The sequence below is a fragment of the Ischnura elegans genome, chromosome 5 (genome assembly GCF_921293095.1).
Source record: "Ischnura elegans chromosome 5, ioIscEleg1.1, whole genome shotgun sequence".
In the NCBI taxonomy this organism is placed as follows: domain Eukaryota; kingdom Metazoa; phylum Arthropoda; class Insecta; order Odonata; family Coenagrionidae; genus Ischnura; species Ischnura elegans.
Genome location: NC_060250.1, coordinates 78,148,524 through 78,166,438, shown reverse-complemented (window position 1 = coordinate 78,166,438; position 17,915 = coordinate 78,148,524). Strand labels below are relative to the sequence as shown.

Below are 17,915 nucleotides of genomic sequence, written 5' to 3'. Positions count from 1 at the left end.
ATTGACGTTTCTATCTGTCAAATAATCTTACTCTCTCGGATTTTATAAAATGACCTAGGACACCGAATTATCTCATTATCTCTCGACTGTCACGTTTCTATGTTTTCCGAGCTTGGATATCTCAACCATACTCCTGAAACTCGGACTTTCATGGTTGATATGGATAACTATCACATTTCCGTCAATTTTTATCATCTTGAGTAGATATCGGAAAACTGTCGTACTTACTCTACGTACAAAATTTATAAATTCAAAAATGAACATTTTTAATTTTTTTCTGGTGAAAACGTTTGGGTATATATTTTGGGCTCTGCACTAGTTTATTGCAGTTATTGTGGCCGTGGTTTCTTAACCTTAATGGGGTGCTCTCACGAAATTAAAAAGTTAATTTTTTATAAGTCTAGATAAGTAAGTTAAAGTTATTACCGCAAGCAAAATATGACTTCATAATTCTCAATCTTCTTGTTGCTACAGAGCTTCAAAGTTCGCAAAAATTTCTAAATTTTTTCGCGCTACAAGAACACCCTGTGACGTCAGAATTCGAATAATGAGATTCTCTTCATAGCAATAACAAAACAGTAACGACGATAACAAACATCTACGACGATACTGATCCATAACTTGATGGGTGTGTCAAAAACAGTTGTGAATAGTTTAAACGTTTTTACGGTGTGTGTATTGTGCATTAGCTTACTCCGACTTCATAAGGACGCATTCTGGGAGGATTTTGAAGGCATATTATTTCATGGTCGCTTATTTCTTCTCCAGTAATGTATATTTCTCGACACGCAGTTGAGAAGCCGCGAAATTGAAATGTTACATAAATTAAATAAACAATCTCGTTCGCTAGTAGTCTAAAGCTCGGTTTGTATTTCATTTAACTACTGTCATTTAGTCATTTCTTTTAATGTGTCTTGGTGCAATATTGGAATATTTGAAGTTAACGTTTCGGAGAAATACTACGGATCATATTTTACGCCGATATACTTAGCATTCCTAAGGTCTGGAAGGTAGACATACGGTGTTTCAGCAGTTTGTTAGCTTAAACTGTTAATAAATTTGAGCGTTTTCACTGTTGGGGCTAAGATGACACCAGAACATAAACTGAGTATTCTTATACTGTGAAAATCGCGTATAAGAGGAGGATGAAAAAGTAATAAGCGCTATTTGTCAAGACTGTGTTGCATTTTCCAGGATGCATATATTCTTTTAACCTGTCAATAATTCAGGATAAATATTTCACATGACCGATGATGAAATTAGCATATAATGCTTTGGAAAAATAAATTGTACTGAGATACTTGGGTTTTTTAAAACTGGGGAAAATAGTTTACTGGCACCACGTAAACGTATTGTTTACTGGACTCTGACGTCACGCACAGTCAACATGGCGATGGGTCGTTTGGAGCGCAAGATTACTATTCTATTTTCAAAGTGTAATTTTACGAAAAATACGGAGATTAGAGAAGAACTGGTTGCACTTTAATTTTCAAAACATCATCCATTTTCAGTGAAATTCCCCATTGTCGTACTAGTCCAACGGGCAATTATGTTCACCACAAAATTCTTCATTGAGTCGGTAACTTAACTCGATTATGAAAAACAAGTCCTTTTCCGAAACATCGGCCAAAATGACTGCAATAAACTGGTTCAGAACTAAAGAAGAGCACCTTAAGGTTATTCAAAGAGTCCTCCCATTCTTCATGTTTCTCATCAGCACGATAACTCGTCCTATCTTTTGGTTTATTCTTTTAATACCACTAAATCTTTATGTGATATATACAATACTGGAGTTGATTTAGCAATGATTTCCATTTTTCGTACTCGATTCCTTAATTTTACTCCACGGTTCTTAAACTTCCTGTATTTTGGCCTTTTGATCTCCTCTGAGAAAGTTCTCCTACGTTTTTTCCTTGCTTTGGTTTTCGTATGCGTTCATGATTGGGTATTGAAATCGTCAAAGAGGAGGTATAGTTCCACATTCGTTCATTTTTTTTATTGCTGCTGTCAATTCAAAAGTATCCATCCAATCATACGTCATACGTTTTAGCATTTTGGCGCTCTTCTTGCCATGCATTTTGCGTGGACTTGAGCTACAAGGTGCTTAATATACATAGTGCTATCATTTTCTATTTAGTTTCGTGACGAAGGCTGGAGAGCAGTTCCATATGCTTAAATATTCCTCCTTCATATAAAACGTTGAATACATCTGGTTTCTGCATCGAAGTATACGGTAGGTAAAATATATTTTTTCCACTATTATTTATCGCAGTCAGGTATATTATTAGTGGTGGAGAAGGAGTGGTGGAGTATTAGTAGAGATGGAGTGGTGGTTAGTAGTGGAATATGTTGGCCATCTCTAAGAGATTATTCTGATAATGAAGACGCCACAGATAGTTTCATCTGACACCGAAATAAGTTGCCCAAATTTCATTTTTGAACTATCTCTTCCTTCTTTTTGGATCTACTTCGAACAAATTCTTTTTTCAGATTATTTTCAAGTATTTCTTGAATAAGGCATATCTTCTTTTCAGAACATTGAGTGATCAAGTCTTTATCAAGATATTAAGTAGTATATTTAAAAAGCTATTTCTGTCAAAGTTGTCCCCCACATACAATTGATAAATTTAAACCGAAACAAAATTCACTAACTCTTGGTTTACTTTGTGGTATTCCATTATAAGTTTTTCCTGGATATACACAATTACTTATTTGCGCCTGAATATGGTGACAATTCATTGAAACCCGCGCTCTGATAAAAAATAAGCGGTATAAGTAATTGCGTATATCCACGAAAAACTTAAATTTAAACCGTATTCAATATGGCATTTTGTCTCCAGCAAGCCAAATATTTAACGAAAACTATTAACTTATTATATCTTGTATGATGTTAGGCACGATGTGGTGGAAGTTCGTAATATTGTTGAAATGACACATTGCAATATTTCCACTTATAGTGGAAAGTGGAAATATTGCAATGTGTCATTGCAACAATATTAACTTATTTGTATAAAATTAGAAACGCACGACACAGCTGACGTAAAAATCCCGAACAGAACCTAGAATTATAAGAAGTTATTTACATTGTGGTTATATTTCAGCAACTAGGTTTATTGGTTAGACCTGGTCACCAAATTAGCTATTTTCAGGGTTAAGCTCATTTTTATTTGGTCATCTGCAGGTACTTACAAAGATCTAGGCTTTAACATCGTACTCGTAAAATTACCTCTGAGTATTTCATCCGCTTTCGAGCAATGAGCAAAATGGTCGCACGGTCCTTTTCCTAGTAGGAAACACAATCACAGACACTTCTGCTAATATTGTATGTTCCACCAATTATTTATGGTCCGACCATTCCCACATCGCCAGTGCCATATTGTACATTGTAATTAAAGATATTGAGTTGAAATTGGAATTTCATATACATTGAGTTAACTTCCTAGATTAGGCATAGAATTTGAGAATGAAATAGTGTATTATGTCGAAACCTGTGTCAGACCATTGAAAAATTCGTAGAATATACAATATTAGTGCTTCTGTGATAATTTTTCGTGTTACACAACAGCACAAATATCACCAACAACCCTTTAGTTGGTCTTTTCCAAGTGGGCCAATATGCGCCCCTCGAAGATTTTATTGAGCGGAAAATTGTAGGAAAATCATAATGATGAAGAATGAATGAAACTAGCCTTAAAAAAAGAAAAAAATATTTTATGAGAGAGGAAAATCAGCTCGAGGACATTTGGTAGCCCTCTTAAAACGCCAGGAGGAGTAGAGGGGTCCTTCGTCTTCCTCTGTCCTTAAAGTACGCCCCATTTAGGTTTCACGGCCCCTCCCCTCTTTTCCCTTCCCATTGCCCCACCTCCCCTCCCCCCGTCTTCCTTGCTTCCTGTCCTTCCTGCTTCAAATCTCCCCCTTTCGCCCACCCACGCTCCCTGGCTATGCCCCGCTCAAAATATCTTCTCCCTCGCATGCTGCCGTCGCTAGAACATCCTTCACTTCTTTCGGCGAGGAATTTTAGGCGTGCAATGAGGAAAAAGTCCCACGTGGTATTGATTTGACTTCCCGCTCAGGCGGATCATGGTTCGCGTCGTGGCACTCACCAGCATCCTTGTTGCATAGAAAGCGTGATATGGACTTCAGTTGGAATTCATCTAAAAATTGAAATAATTTTTTTCATGGAATCGATCAAAAAATTATGAACATCTTTTATTAGGCCAAAAACTCGTGCTCAAATGTGTTCTTTATCAAGGGTGGTGGAGAGTATTGAGAGAGAGAGATGCTGGTGAGTGCCTTTCTTGAGACGATATTGATTTGGCTTTCTACCGATGCTGATTAGGGTTCGCATTGTGGTACTAACCAAAGTCTTTCTCATATGCAAAAGGTTATTGTGAATGAAGGGTGGAGTTGGAATTCATCTTAAAAATTGAAATAAAATCTTTTATGGAATAATTCAAAATGTGCTTTTAAAAACTTCTATTTCCTTTGTTTGCTCAAGTACTTGCACTTAAATGTGTGCTTTATCGAGGGTGGTGGAGGGCAATGATTTTACTTCCTACTTGAGAGGATTAGGGCTCGCGTTGTGGCATAAACTAGCATCTTTGTAACATGAAAAGGGTTACTTGTAATGAGAGATGATGTTCTTCAGTTGGAACTCATCTTAAAAATTGAAATAAAATATTTCATGGAATCAATCAAAATAAATAAAGAAAAACTTTAATCTCCATTGTTTGCCCAAATACTCGCAGTTAAATTGTGCCACATCAAGGGCGGGGAAGGGTGTTGATTTGACATTCTAGACGCGGTGTTGATTAGACTTTTTACCTTGTCGGATCATAGTTCGCGTCGTGGTACTAACCAGAATCATTGTAACATGCAAAGGGGTTATTATGGAGAGTGAGGTATGGTGTCCCTCAGTTGGAATTCCTCTTTTAAATTGAAATGAAATATTTCATGGAATCAAATGGAATAATCTAATATTTCCTTTGTTTGGCCGAATACTCGCGCTTAAACGTGTGCTTTATCAAGGATGGAGGAGCTTTGAAAGCAGAGCAGTAACTGAAACCTAGGGACGCTTTGAGTATAAACTTGTTGAGGAAAGGCAAAAAAGGTAAATGCATCAAATTCAATCTAAATGTTAAAAAGTTTCGTAGAAATGTTCTAGATGATCCTAAGCTTAAAAAATAAATTTCCCATTCTAAAAATCTCATTTTATTTCACGATTGCAATTAATCGACTCAGCGCTGCTATTACATAATTTGATCGATATGTTTATGCTTTCGTGAAGTAAAATTCTATTTCTCATACACCCTTGATTGTAAGACTTCTTTGCTGTCTCTCGATATTTTTTCCGCTCGTACCTAACCATGCCTTATCCTAGTCGCAAATTTGTGTTATATCCCTTTTTTCCATATCTATTATTGCATGTTTAACCGTCATGTTTTTTCATTTTCTTCGAGTTTGATCTTAATAGATACATCATTAGTCGAGTTAAATTAGGCAAGTCTCCTGTTCCGCATCACTAAGGCGTCTGTTCATCTTTAATTGCTCTATACTAGTAAGTTCCATGCATTTTAAAGAATTGAGGCGCAATATAATTCCCGTATTGCACTTAAAAGGAATACGTTGAAATGAGAATTTTTAGGCTCCTTTGGTAGGGATTAGTCTAATTTCTACCATCTTTCCGTTTAACATTTCCTGGAACCCCTAATAATTTCCCAACCAGCCAGGCAATCCTGAGTAGTGCCAATAACCTGAGTTGTTGATCGGCAGCCCAATTTAGGCATCCAATGAACCGAATTGGGCTCTTGTCGAGCGGCGCGCAAAAGGGAGAACGGTGAAAATCGCGATCATTATTGGCGGGGGAGCGATCTTGAGACCTCGTTTTTCCGCATTATTCTCGCGAACCCTTAGCATCCGAATGACTGCCAATCATCGATGCTAGCTGAACTCCTGCGTTGAAGTGCCACCTCCCTCCCTCCTCTTATAGTCTTAAAATAGTTCCTTTGTGTGTCAAAATAGCCCTTTGCTGAACGATCAACTTTCTAATCTGCCGTCGCACAGTGGTCCAAAATCGGAAAAAGCCCGACAAAAGTCCGATGGCTTATTTTGGGATAGAGACTTTGGGTAAATACTCATTACTGATTGTCAATTATGGGTTCTTATGTCAATTTACATAAACTTGATTCGAAGTGATACATAGTAAACACGTAAAAAATATCACAATTTTCATGATTCCAGAGAGGCGAGAATACAGTAAAAATCAATAAGTTATGTAAGGCTGTGATCGAAGTGGTACAAAAACACGTGTATCTAAGAAATGGGAATCATATAAAACGCAACAATTCAAGCTGGAAAAATACTGCGCTGTCTTACTATCGGAATAAATAATCGTAATTCAATGAAACGATGAGCAAATCACTTAGTGACACGAAATTTTACATTTAACTACAGCAAGACACGATAGTGGGACAACCGACACGACACTCCTTCAACGACATTGAAAGAAAAATTCCAGATGACATGCATTTCTTCCGGTAAAAGGAAAACCCCTGTGGAGATTCCAGATACCGTCAAAGGCTGTGCGTCGTAATAAAACGACCCTTTCCGCGCGGCCCACCTCGGCGAGGATTGAAAAGGAAAGGTAGGGACAAAGAGAATTGTTTGTTGCCTTTCCCAGAAACTGTTTATTTCTCTCTCTCTTTCACATGCCGAATCAATCTGTTAACATTATTTCAATATCAGAAGTGTACTTCTTATACGTAGAATGGTTCCAAACCTAACCATCTTCAGGAGAGTAATGCGTTTGATGATCAAGTCAATCGATCCATTATCTTGGCAATAGTATTTTAGGTCAATGCTGACTATATGCCATGCTTCAAGTGATGATTTTTATGAACCAGTTCTCAAAAAGCTTGATAAATCGACCGTAGTTACCGAGCCTCAGGGTCCCGCGATGCGTAGCTCAGCCTTAACGCGCGATCGAAAAATCGCTCTTATTTCCTTGGTCACATACATTTTTCCAAGATTAATTCGTAGTATCCTTATGAAATCTCTACTTCATACTGTGATGTATGTTTCCCGAGTTATATATTTTATAAACGAAAGATAATGTCTATTTTATTTCAAATTTCACGCGAAAAATGTGTACGCCTTTTGGTGTTGTAAAACCAAAATATTCAAAAATCATAGACAATACAGCCAATTCATCTGGTCGAAGGAATATTGTGTTCTCTGTTCCATAAAAATTATATTCACCGCAACACCAACTGCTTAAAGACTTTCGGAGAAAAACTTGATCACGCGCGTTTTTGAAAACTGGTCATGTTTGAGCCGCTGTATCTTAGCAACGGATCAGGTTTATGTAAAATGGCATATAAATCCATAATTGGCAATAATTAATGAGTGTTTTCTCTAAGTTTTAAGTCTCTATCTCAAAAAAATGCCATTTTGTCTTCCGTCCGTCTTTTTCCGATTTTTGTGCATCTTGATGATTGTATTTTCATTTTGCTGCTTTTTGTTTGCTTAGTGAAGTATTTATAGTATATGCCTTACATTTTAGCTATAAACTATTGCCACCTGGCCATTGGCCTGTTCAAAATGTGCCTTTAAAAAATATTTGTGAAGTTCATTTTAATTTTTCACCTTAAATTCAATCAGTCTTTCTTAGTTCTTTTTTTAGATTCATCACGCCAATGAAATTTTTCTGAATATTGACGGATATTTTTTTAAAGCCACATTGCAAACTGGCCAATGACCAGGTGGCAAATAATATATATTTAAAATGAAAGGCATGTACAATGATTACATCACTAGGCAAACAAAAAGGAAGAACATGAAAATACACCCATGAAGAAGCGCAAATACAAAAATAATTATAATAATAAAAATGATAAGAAAATCACGATATAAATAAAAAAAACAAAGGTTTTACAACAAAAGAATTCAATTACTGTAACGAGAGATTATCCTTACTTTCATATTGCGACAGCACAAAGTCTATTGAGCTCCATTTTAAATCTATTTACTGTTTAAAGGTAAGGATTTAAGAGTTCCTATGGTATGAACTTTGCAAAAACTTAGCAAATACTTACAAAATAATTCCAAAAAAATGAACGCGTCGACATCGGCGAGTTATTGAATCCCGTTATCAGTGTAACGAACGAACAGTTGGCTGAGTTAACACAAGGATCAGAACTATTCCTACTGAAGCCACGTCCGGAAATACTGCATGCAGCACAGTGCGGGACTAGTATTGGCGTCTATGTTCGCATTGAAATTTGCTGGAACGCCGCCAAACGTAGTGTAGATAACCGTATTTTGGGGATATATACGCCCTTCGACTCTTCCGACTTCAAATGCATAATTTTTCGGCAGCGTAAAAGTAAGAAAAAAAGTAGAAGAACGTCTCTCCTTGCCTTAAACGCAAAAACACCCCGCCATTTTTTTAACCTTTAACTGCATGAATTCATAAATGCGTGCAAAATTGAAAAAATAAAATATAGCCATATTTTCTTTAAGTACAGCATTTTCATATGTTTTCTGCTATTTTTTTTTAATTTTTAAGGAAACATTTTCATATGTATCACCTATGATACATTATGGTTATAGACAACTCTGACATCAAATGAAATTTGCAGAAAAATCACAGATTTGGCAATTTTCCACAAACATTTATCATTTTACATACCCATTGAAAACTTCTCATTGGCGCCCGTAGATATCATTCGGGTATATCACTCCTTATGCGGGCAACTGACTTCCTTCAACATAATTAGACCCTGATCACCTTTGGTATCTGCTGAGTCAGTACTGATTGCTTCGAGCATCATATAGTTTAAATACGGGCTGCACCATTTCTCATAAACCATGGGTTTTAGAGGAAGAATTGTGCCCTCGAGAAATAATCGATAATGAGTGTAAAGTATCATATATTTTTTTTTATTAGATTCCCAAACCACCGAATACAGCTCATATCGGCCATTTTATATCGGGATGTTCAACAAATTTAACAATTTCACGCACAAAAATAGCCATGTCCTGGATAGGTGAAACCTACCCACATGGGACTCGAACCCGCGACCTCTTGCTTGACTGGCGAGGAATTTACCCCGCCGCCAACGAGGCCTTCAATGTATGATACCAAATGCAGTGCATGGTTAAAGATGCGGGCATCATCTTTGCTGTTCTGCGCCAGTCGTCCTTTTAATCTCTATCATAAAAAGATCACCTCTTTTCACGAAAAAAAAGATAACTGGAACCTTCCCATAATTTCCCTACGCTCCTTGTTTAACATTTCCGTGCGGTGGAAAATCAGGGTGGGGTAAGGAGAATGTTTAGAGGATCTTGCGAACATGGTAACGCGGTCCATTGTATAAGGGCCGAGAAAAATCTTTAGGGTGTGTCGAAGAGGAGCTGGAAGAACCCTGAGTACGCATAAAAACGAGAGGCGGAAGCAATAAAAGAGGACCCTCAGCAGGTTACCCCCACGTTAGAGGGGTGGTAGGCGTGGGGTGCGTAAAGTGTGGGCGGCGTTACCAACCTAACCGAAAAATGGCCGAGATATTCGATGACATAATCTGGCGGAAAGAAGCTGGCTAAGCCAAGGGAAAGAGGAAGTGGGAAGGGGTTTGAGATCTGTTGGGGGGAAGGGTGGGGATGGGTGCAGAATAAATAGTTCGGCAGCGTCGACTTAGGGGAAGAAGGATGTTTTTGGAAGTGTGGGCGTACCTACATTATAAGGTGGACGCCCACTGCGAATATTACTCTCATTACGAAAGGATGATGATAATGCTTATTGTCACGTCGTGTGGTAGGTTATACGAGATAACCTTAGGTGAATTAACCCTTTCCGGTCCAGTGAGTCCAAATGGAATCACGTCGCTTTCCTGCTTCGAGCATCAATTCAAATCCCCCGCGGACTCTATTTAGCGTTAGCGGCCGTAGTACATAGTGCCACCACCAGGTTTTATGACTCGCCGTTCAAGAATAAATACGATCTTCAGCTATTGATGAAGATTGCTGCACATGTGCTTGTGAGTATTCTTCGGAGTTCATCGGCGGAGTTTTACATGAATGAAAAACGGAGGTAAGTGCAGTATTTTGACCATAAAAATTAAGAGCTCTTTCGACATTGTTTGACATTGATTATAAGAGATTTTAAGCTTCTGCGAGAGGAAATGTCTTTGTAATTTTATAAAATATAACATGATTCCATTTGGAATCAGTGGCCCAGATGTATGTGTTAAGTTTGACCGAGTTTGCAAAGCATCATTTTACTGAAAGTAAGCTCATTAGTTGAGATCCAACGAAATAGTTGGTATTTTAAATACGAATTAGAATTGACGGAACGTGTTAATTGAATATCTCATGAACGGAATTGTCTAATTGTTTTTTCAGTGTATTTATGTTTAGTAAAGCCACAGGGATTTTGGAAAATAGATTTTATTTTCACCGAATCATTTCCATTTCAGACGATGGCGACATCATTGACGACTAAGGAAATAGTGTACATTTTAGAAGGTGACATCTCTGATATTGACATCTCAGATGATGAAGACATCTCAGAGGAAAACCCGGATTGGCTTTTGAATAGAGAAGCAGTCGGACCTGACGTTATGAATACCGAGGTACAGGGTTTTCCGAACATCCCTGATGTCGGACTTGCTTTTGAAGTAAATAAGTGTAGTGATGATAGTGATGATGATGACATGCCTTTGGCACAACGTTATCCGCATCTAATGAACCAATCGCAGAGAAAAGTAAATAGGTCATTATGGACTTATGAAGACCTAGGTTATGTTGATTCCTCATGTGACTCTCAATTTTCACCACCTCCTGATGAAATTAGCACCCCATTTTCATATTTCAAGCTTTTTGTTGATAATGATATGATAAGTAATATTGTAGAGCAAACTAATCTCTATTCAGTGCAGGAAAAATGCCAAAATGTAAACACTAATGACAAAGAAATACATCAGCTCCTAGGAATTCATATGATTATGAGCATTGTCACAATGCCAAGTTACTCCATGTTCTGGAGTGAAAAGTCGCGATATGGTCAAATTGCAGATGTCATGTCTCGCAATAGATTCAAAACTTTGCGAGGTAATCTACATTTTAATAATAATGACAATATGTTGTCCCGTGATGATCCTGCTTACGATAAACTGTTCAAAATCCGGCCATTTTTAAATGCTCTAAGGAAAAACTTCCTGAAAGTGGAACCGGAAGAGCATAATTCAGTGGATGAATTTATGATTCCTTTGAAAGCTCATACAGCATTGAAGCAGTATATGAAAAGCAAACCACACAAGTGGGGAGTGAAGGTTTTTGCTCGTGCAGGGGTTAGCGGATTTGTGTATGATTTTGAAATTTATCTGGGCAAGCAAACTAATGTAAAAGAATCTGGTCTTGGAATCAGTGGTGATATTGTCATTCGGCTAGCAGAAAATATCCCTAAGCACAAAAATTTCAAATTATATTGTGATAACTGGTTTTCCTCGCCTAAACTATTCTCGCAACTAAGGAAAGATGGTATTTTAGCTGCAGGAACTATCCGTAGAAATAGGCTAGGGCAATGCACTTTGAAAAGTGACAAGGAGTTGAAAAAACAAGGGAGGGGTAGCTTTGATTATAGACTTGAGAAAAGTGAAAATACGTTTGTTTTGAAATGGCTGGACAATAAACCAGTGTATTTAATTTCCAACTTTGTTGGGGCTCATCCTGTGGAAAATGTTCGACGCTGGTCTGTAGCAGAAAAAAGGTACATAGACGTGCCACAGCCAAATATTGTTCGTGCGTACAATAAGCATATGGGAGGAGTCGATAAACAAGATATGCTTCTGGAACTTTACAGAACAAACCTCAAAGGGAAGCGTTATTACCTCAGGGTGATTTTTCACTTCATCGACCTCAGTGTTGTAAATGCTTGGCTGTTATACCGCAGACATTGTGAGCAATTGAAAGAAAAATATATGCCCTTGATTGAGTTCAAATTATCTGTAGCTCATGCATTACTCTACTTTGGTCCCAATATCTCTAATAAGAGAGGAAGACCATCTTCATCACCGAGTGTGGAGGGAAAAGGAGTGGCGAAAAGAACTTTTACACCACGGCCGGTGGCCGATGTTCGATTCGATGGGATTGATCATTGGCCTTTGCATGTAAATACTAAAAATAGATGTAAATTGTGCATAAAAAGTTATACGCGAGTGAAGTGCGAGAAATGCAACTTACCATTGTGCTTCTCCAACGAAAAAAACTGTTTCAAAACTTTTCATGTAAAATGATATATTTGTCCCCTGTATTTCATGTAAAAGGTAATATGTAATCTACATGAAGTTCAAAAATTGGTTTTATTAAATAAATTGATAATTTAACAATGTAATTTGTACATTATTTACAAATTTTATGTTGTTTTAAACCTGTATACTATTTAAATGAAACTTCAGTTAGAACGGAAATCATTGCTTTCAAAAAGGCCACTGATTCCATTTGGAATCAGGTCTGAAATTTTGTATTAATATATATTTGAACGCACTAAAGATTCTCTGCACATATATAACACTTTCAAAGTCATTTTAGTGCAGTAAATAAATTTTTTTGCTGCATATTCATTATTTGGACTGGAAAGGGTTAATGAGGGATATATAAATATGATAGCGCCTCCCATGGGAGGAAGGGATTAAAATTTATAGGCGCAAACGAGTGTAACAACCTACCCACACGAGTAGGTTTACGGAAATGGACTTCATGCTAGAGGATTCAGAGCGTTAAAGCCATTATTTTAAGGGAGACTAAACATCGTAACGTTTGAGGAATTAGCAACAAAAATATTTGATAATGATGTTTTTCTATAACAAATTGCGCTTCAATGATCAAAATTTCAAGTTTCAAGTCCCAAGAGATAGTTTTAATCATATTTTACCTTACACATCTATATTATAGCTTAAAAGTTGCAAGAAAAAATAATCTATCCTTGGTCGTTATTTCCGTATCAAAATTTCGACCTGCTCCTGGCAGCTATAAGCCTAACGTCATTTTTCCTATTTTTAATTGTTATCGCTCTTCTAAACAATATTGTGCGTTACATCATCTTAAATTAGTGTCATTGCATCTTTAAAATACATTCGCAAGCATTTTCATTAATTTTGCCATACTTATGACTACAGCGATTTTTGGCCACCTTGTTTTCGTTTTCAGCTCATCGTGCGTTGGATTTATTTTAACGACAAGATGCGAGTAACCAAAAAAACAACTTGCAAGTAATTCATGAAACGCAAAACTGTTATCAACTTTACATTGGTATTCACATTCAAATCTGTTTTCTGAAGTATTACGTACAACTATTTATGTCGGTTGTAAATGAGATAAACCTTCTAATCATTTATTATCTGTATTTTCTCTCGATCTATTTAGACAATTATTTTATTGGCGATTTGCCATGTAGAAAAGCTGTTCTCAATATAACTGTTCCTGAGTTAGAGTTTATCAAGCCGCTCTTGCTAATTGGACGTGGTCTCAGAGTTGAGACGTCTTTGACCAAGATTTACGGCACTCTTCCAATACGGACATACTAAAGTGCCAAATCAATAAAAAATTTCATACAGTGGTGATGCAATACGAGAGTAAAAGTAGTCCTTGATGGTGATTTGAATTAGTAAATTACAAAAAAAAGATATAGTCAATTGAAATAAATTCATCATGTTGCGGAGTCAAATGAAGTTTGAGCCCATTGAGGCTTGATAACCACTTCGGAGTTTGACAATTTCAAAGGGGACTTCGATAGGTTTATTTCTTAACCGGAGGGTGATTTTTAAAATTTACTGTGGGTACTTCAGTGCGACAGCATTATCTAAAGTGTACACAGGGAGCACTCATAAATTTCTAATCTATGCGGTCATTCGTTTGCTAAATTTCATGAATTCGGTGCAAATAATACTACATCCTTTTTTTCAACATATGACGAGATTTTCTATTTGGGAACAGACGAGGGCCTGAGTGTTCTAATTATCTTTAGGAGGAATTTGTGCCTAAAAGTTTGGTTTACGAGTTGGTTAACAAGGGAAAGAGCTTTTACCTACCTATGGATATGACATCACTGGTGCTTTATGTATTATCTCAATCGTACTACCAGTCGAGGTATCGACACATGCTGCCAATTATTCAAGCAATAACCGCGGAATAGCGTGACTTAATTGAAGAGCAATATTAGTTCAAAAATTCAGTTAAGGAAAAATTATTACCCTGACCGGTATTAGAAATCCATAATCCTCTGATTAGGGAGATCCGGGAAATAATTTTTAGACGCTGGGATTGATTGCCTTTCCTCAGAATTTTCGCTCTTTCACATAATGCCAAAATTAGGATCAAAATAGTTGTAAGTTTGCCTTTGCACGTTCTGAAGAGACCGAAGGTAGATTGTGGGTGACATGCAGCTGCTCGAGTGATATAGATCGCGTCATCAAGATTCATTGTTACAAAGTTCAAGTTGTTTTTATTTGGAGTTTTTTCGTAGTTTTTTCCTTGCATACTTTAATGTACAGCATTTGTGAAGTGGAAAAAGCCCCGTGGAAATTGAAAGAGAATGAATACATATTTTTATGTGTTACATGCTCCGTATCCTATTACCTTGCGTGCAGTAGTGCGACTAGTGTTGCCAATTCACTGAACACCACATCAATCTCGTGAAAGTAAGTTTTTCACTCACTTCTTCCTGATGAAATTGCGTGATGCTGCCTTTGCTTAGAGCATTGGCTATTATCTAAGAATGTGTGAACGAAATTCGAATTTGGTCCCTTCAAATGACGTAACTTCATGTAACTGACTAAGAACATTTCGAGTGGTAATTTGGAATATCAAATATTTAATGTTTGGCTATGCTTAATTTACGATGTTTAAGTGTAAGGCTTTCAACTTTTTCTGTCAGCTGTGGTGCTTTCATTTGAATAATGCAAAAAAACTTACGTCATTCTAACAGAGTAAACTTTTTCGCGAATTTTGGGAAAATTGGTATAAAATGATTAGGCCGAGTAAATACGATGGTTTGCTACAAAGGTACATTTAGATGATTAAAGCTACCCTTTCGCATTTTTTAACGAAGAATTTATTATCATTCAGTGTTTTTCATCTTCAGGGATATTATTTTATGCAAATAGATCATCACAAAAGTTTCCGAGCAAATCCATAAAAATCGAGTTTTGAAGAAATAGTACGAATACAGACTACATATTAGCAACCATTCTTTCTGCCCTTGACTTTACCCCACCGCCATGGAGTCCGGCGATATGCTTTCTACCTCAAAATTTTCATTACAGGAAATATTAGTTTCTCTTTAAATTATACATTTGAACACCATATTTTCATAATACTGCGAAATTTTTGCAGCAATTTCAGTGTTCTTCATTGGGGGATATAGTCCTACTTAAATAAATTATCAGAAAAAATTTCAACCAAATGTCTAAAAACCCAGTTTTGAATGAGCGTGACGGATGCTGAAAATTGTGGCAGCCTTTCAATCTGTGCTTGAAGCTCTTGTCAGCCGACTTAACTCCGAGATTTTGAGTAGTTCACATGGAAGATGATTTGACGTTGCTCGTTCGGCTTAGTGCCAATTAAGTGCCCTCCCAAGGAGGGCAGCACTATTTCTCCTTCACGATAATCGTTTGCGTTTTTCCTTTTCTTGGTAGCAGCGCTGGAGTTAAGAGGAGAAAATAAGTACCTACTCTACGTCACTTGGTAAATTGAAACGCGGGTAAATGAAACATATCCAAGTTATCCTTTACCGAGGGTGTCTAAATGGAAAGCCAGGTCATGGGTTTCCCTTTGAAGGAAATGATATTGAGTGAGTGTACATAGTTTGTCGCACTGATAGTTTTGCCTCGGAGAAAATGATTCAGCCTCAGGTGCTTTGTCTTTTTACGTCGTTTTGTTTCCTTTCCTCATCACTGAAAGAAGCTTCATTAGTAAGATTTCAGCTCTGCCATCCGAGACGTGATCAACGCATATCATCTCTTCCTTTGTGAATCCGAAATGCTAAGCTTCCCTAAAGGACCAGTATTTCATAAAGATACTTCTCGGTTGGCGGAAAGGTATACTTACACTTTTTTTTTGCAGCGCTAAATACTCTCTTTTGAAAGTGGGTTTATTAGGATCGAATGAAGTCACTTTTCTCAGAGCAATCATGCGCGCTCTATTAAAGGGTGAAATTGTGGCGTTTTGAATTCAATGGTACTGATGATTCCCGGGTCTTCATCTATTTTATGAATAAAAGGCAACGGTTACACATCTATGAGTTGGAGCATTTTCTGCGCTATTTTCTTAATATGAAGGTAAAGTAATGAAAAGCAGAATAAACATATTCTGCTAAAAGCCACAAGATTCGGAAACTTGTGCATTTTTCCATCAATCTATCATTTTTTATCATACTACTCAAAAGAGTACCTAGGGTCAATTATATGAACTTGAGACGAAAATTTATTTTAGCAGAAGAATACTCAAAAGAGTACCTTCTGTATAACATACTTATTTCAGAACTTACTGTAATTTGCACCTCATTGCAAAAGTAAAATGGCAATTAAATCATCCAGACTTAAATAAATCAATAGGAATGAAGAGTAATCCGTTACCATGCCTATTCTTAAATAGTCTAAGCATATACCTTTTTATGAAAGATAAGCCATTTACAATTCAAATAACACCTCAGTAGTATCTCATTTGTTTTCATTCCCAGCCAGCAAGTCCTTGCATTAAATAAGATATAGAGGCTTCTCAAGCTATTCTTTTTACTCTTTTTACTTTTCTTAACGGAATTTTTTTTTCAAAATTTCAAATTTTACAATTGAGAACCATACAGTCATAGTACTGCGGAATGTTAGAAGAAATTTCAGTGTTTTATACCTGGACACATGATCCCATTTAAATAGATCATCAATATACCGAAAAAAAGCGGAAAACCCAGTTTAGAATAAATGAAACGAATAAAGGCGTCTAGTTAAAGTAACAAGACTCGAAGACAAGAACAAAGAAACTGACTACGTTAGAAAAAAATTAGGGAAAATCCAAGGAAGTAAAAAGAAAATTTGTGTATTAATCCTACAAAGGCGACATGAAACCCCTACATTTAATTGATACTGCTCCAAATAGCGATGGTTGCCAGGGATACGAGTGAATAAAACTTTTGCGGGAGATGTATGCCTTCCGTGTAATCATCTCTGAGAAATTGTACAAAGTTTACCGTTTGATGCTCTTTCTTTTGACTTTGCGGCCGCCGTGATGTTAAGTTGGAAAAGTCGAGACCTCCTGCTTTGTGAAGTTTCATTTCCCTCCCGGAAACCGTGTACTTACGTTTCTATGCGTACTGAAGACTAAGCAAACAGAATATGATCCTCGGCGGCTCTCTCTGATGCACAACTCTTCCTGAAATCAACGTCGGTCGAGCGTTCATTCAGCGCCCTCCCTAGTTATTCTTTTGTCCGCATCCGTAAAACTTACGCGAAGGTTTTCTTGGCGCAGATCTCTCTCTCGCATCTTGCATTTCACTTGTTTTATTGTTTTTCCCGCGCTCCCAAACACATGCCGACGACCTCACCCCCTCCACCACTGATTCTTGGCACGTCTTCTCTGATCCATTCTTTCTGCGGTTTCCCCTTAGAAGAAGAGACCTCTTGACTCATTCATCCGAGAAACTCTTTGGATCGTCTTTTTTCGAGAATGAAGAGCTTAATGGCAGTCTCTTTATGGCCCCAGTGTGGCGCGGTCGGCTGTTAACAAGGGAGTCCAGTCTTTAATTTGGGTCGAGATGTTTGTTGCCACATATTTGTGAGTGTATGGATTGCTTTTCGTGTTTTATCGGCCTTATAGCGGTTGTTGAGCCAGTACATATTACCTTAATTGCCTGCATGTTTTGGTTTTAT

General features: G+C 37.2%; 1 protein-coding gene across 1 annotated transcript; it reads left to right on the top strand.

The window, feature by feature from the left end:
* Positions 1 to 9,848: 9,848 nt before the first annotated feature.
* On the top strand, positions 9,849 to 12,336 carry LOC124159097 (piggyBac transposable element-derived protein 2-like). Its single transcript, XM_046534640.1, has 2 exons — positions 9,849 to 10,087; positions 10,473 to 12,336. The coding sequence occupies exon 2, from the start codon at positions 10,476 to 10,478 to the stop codon at positions 12,288 to 12,290; it is 1,815 nt and encodes a 604-aa protein (XP_046390596.1). The 5' UTR covers positions 9,849 to 10,087; positions 10,473 to 10,475; the 3' UTR covers positions 12,291 to 12,336.
* Positions 12,337 to 17,915: the final 5,579 nt, after the last annotated feature.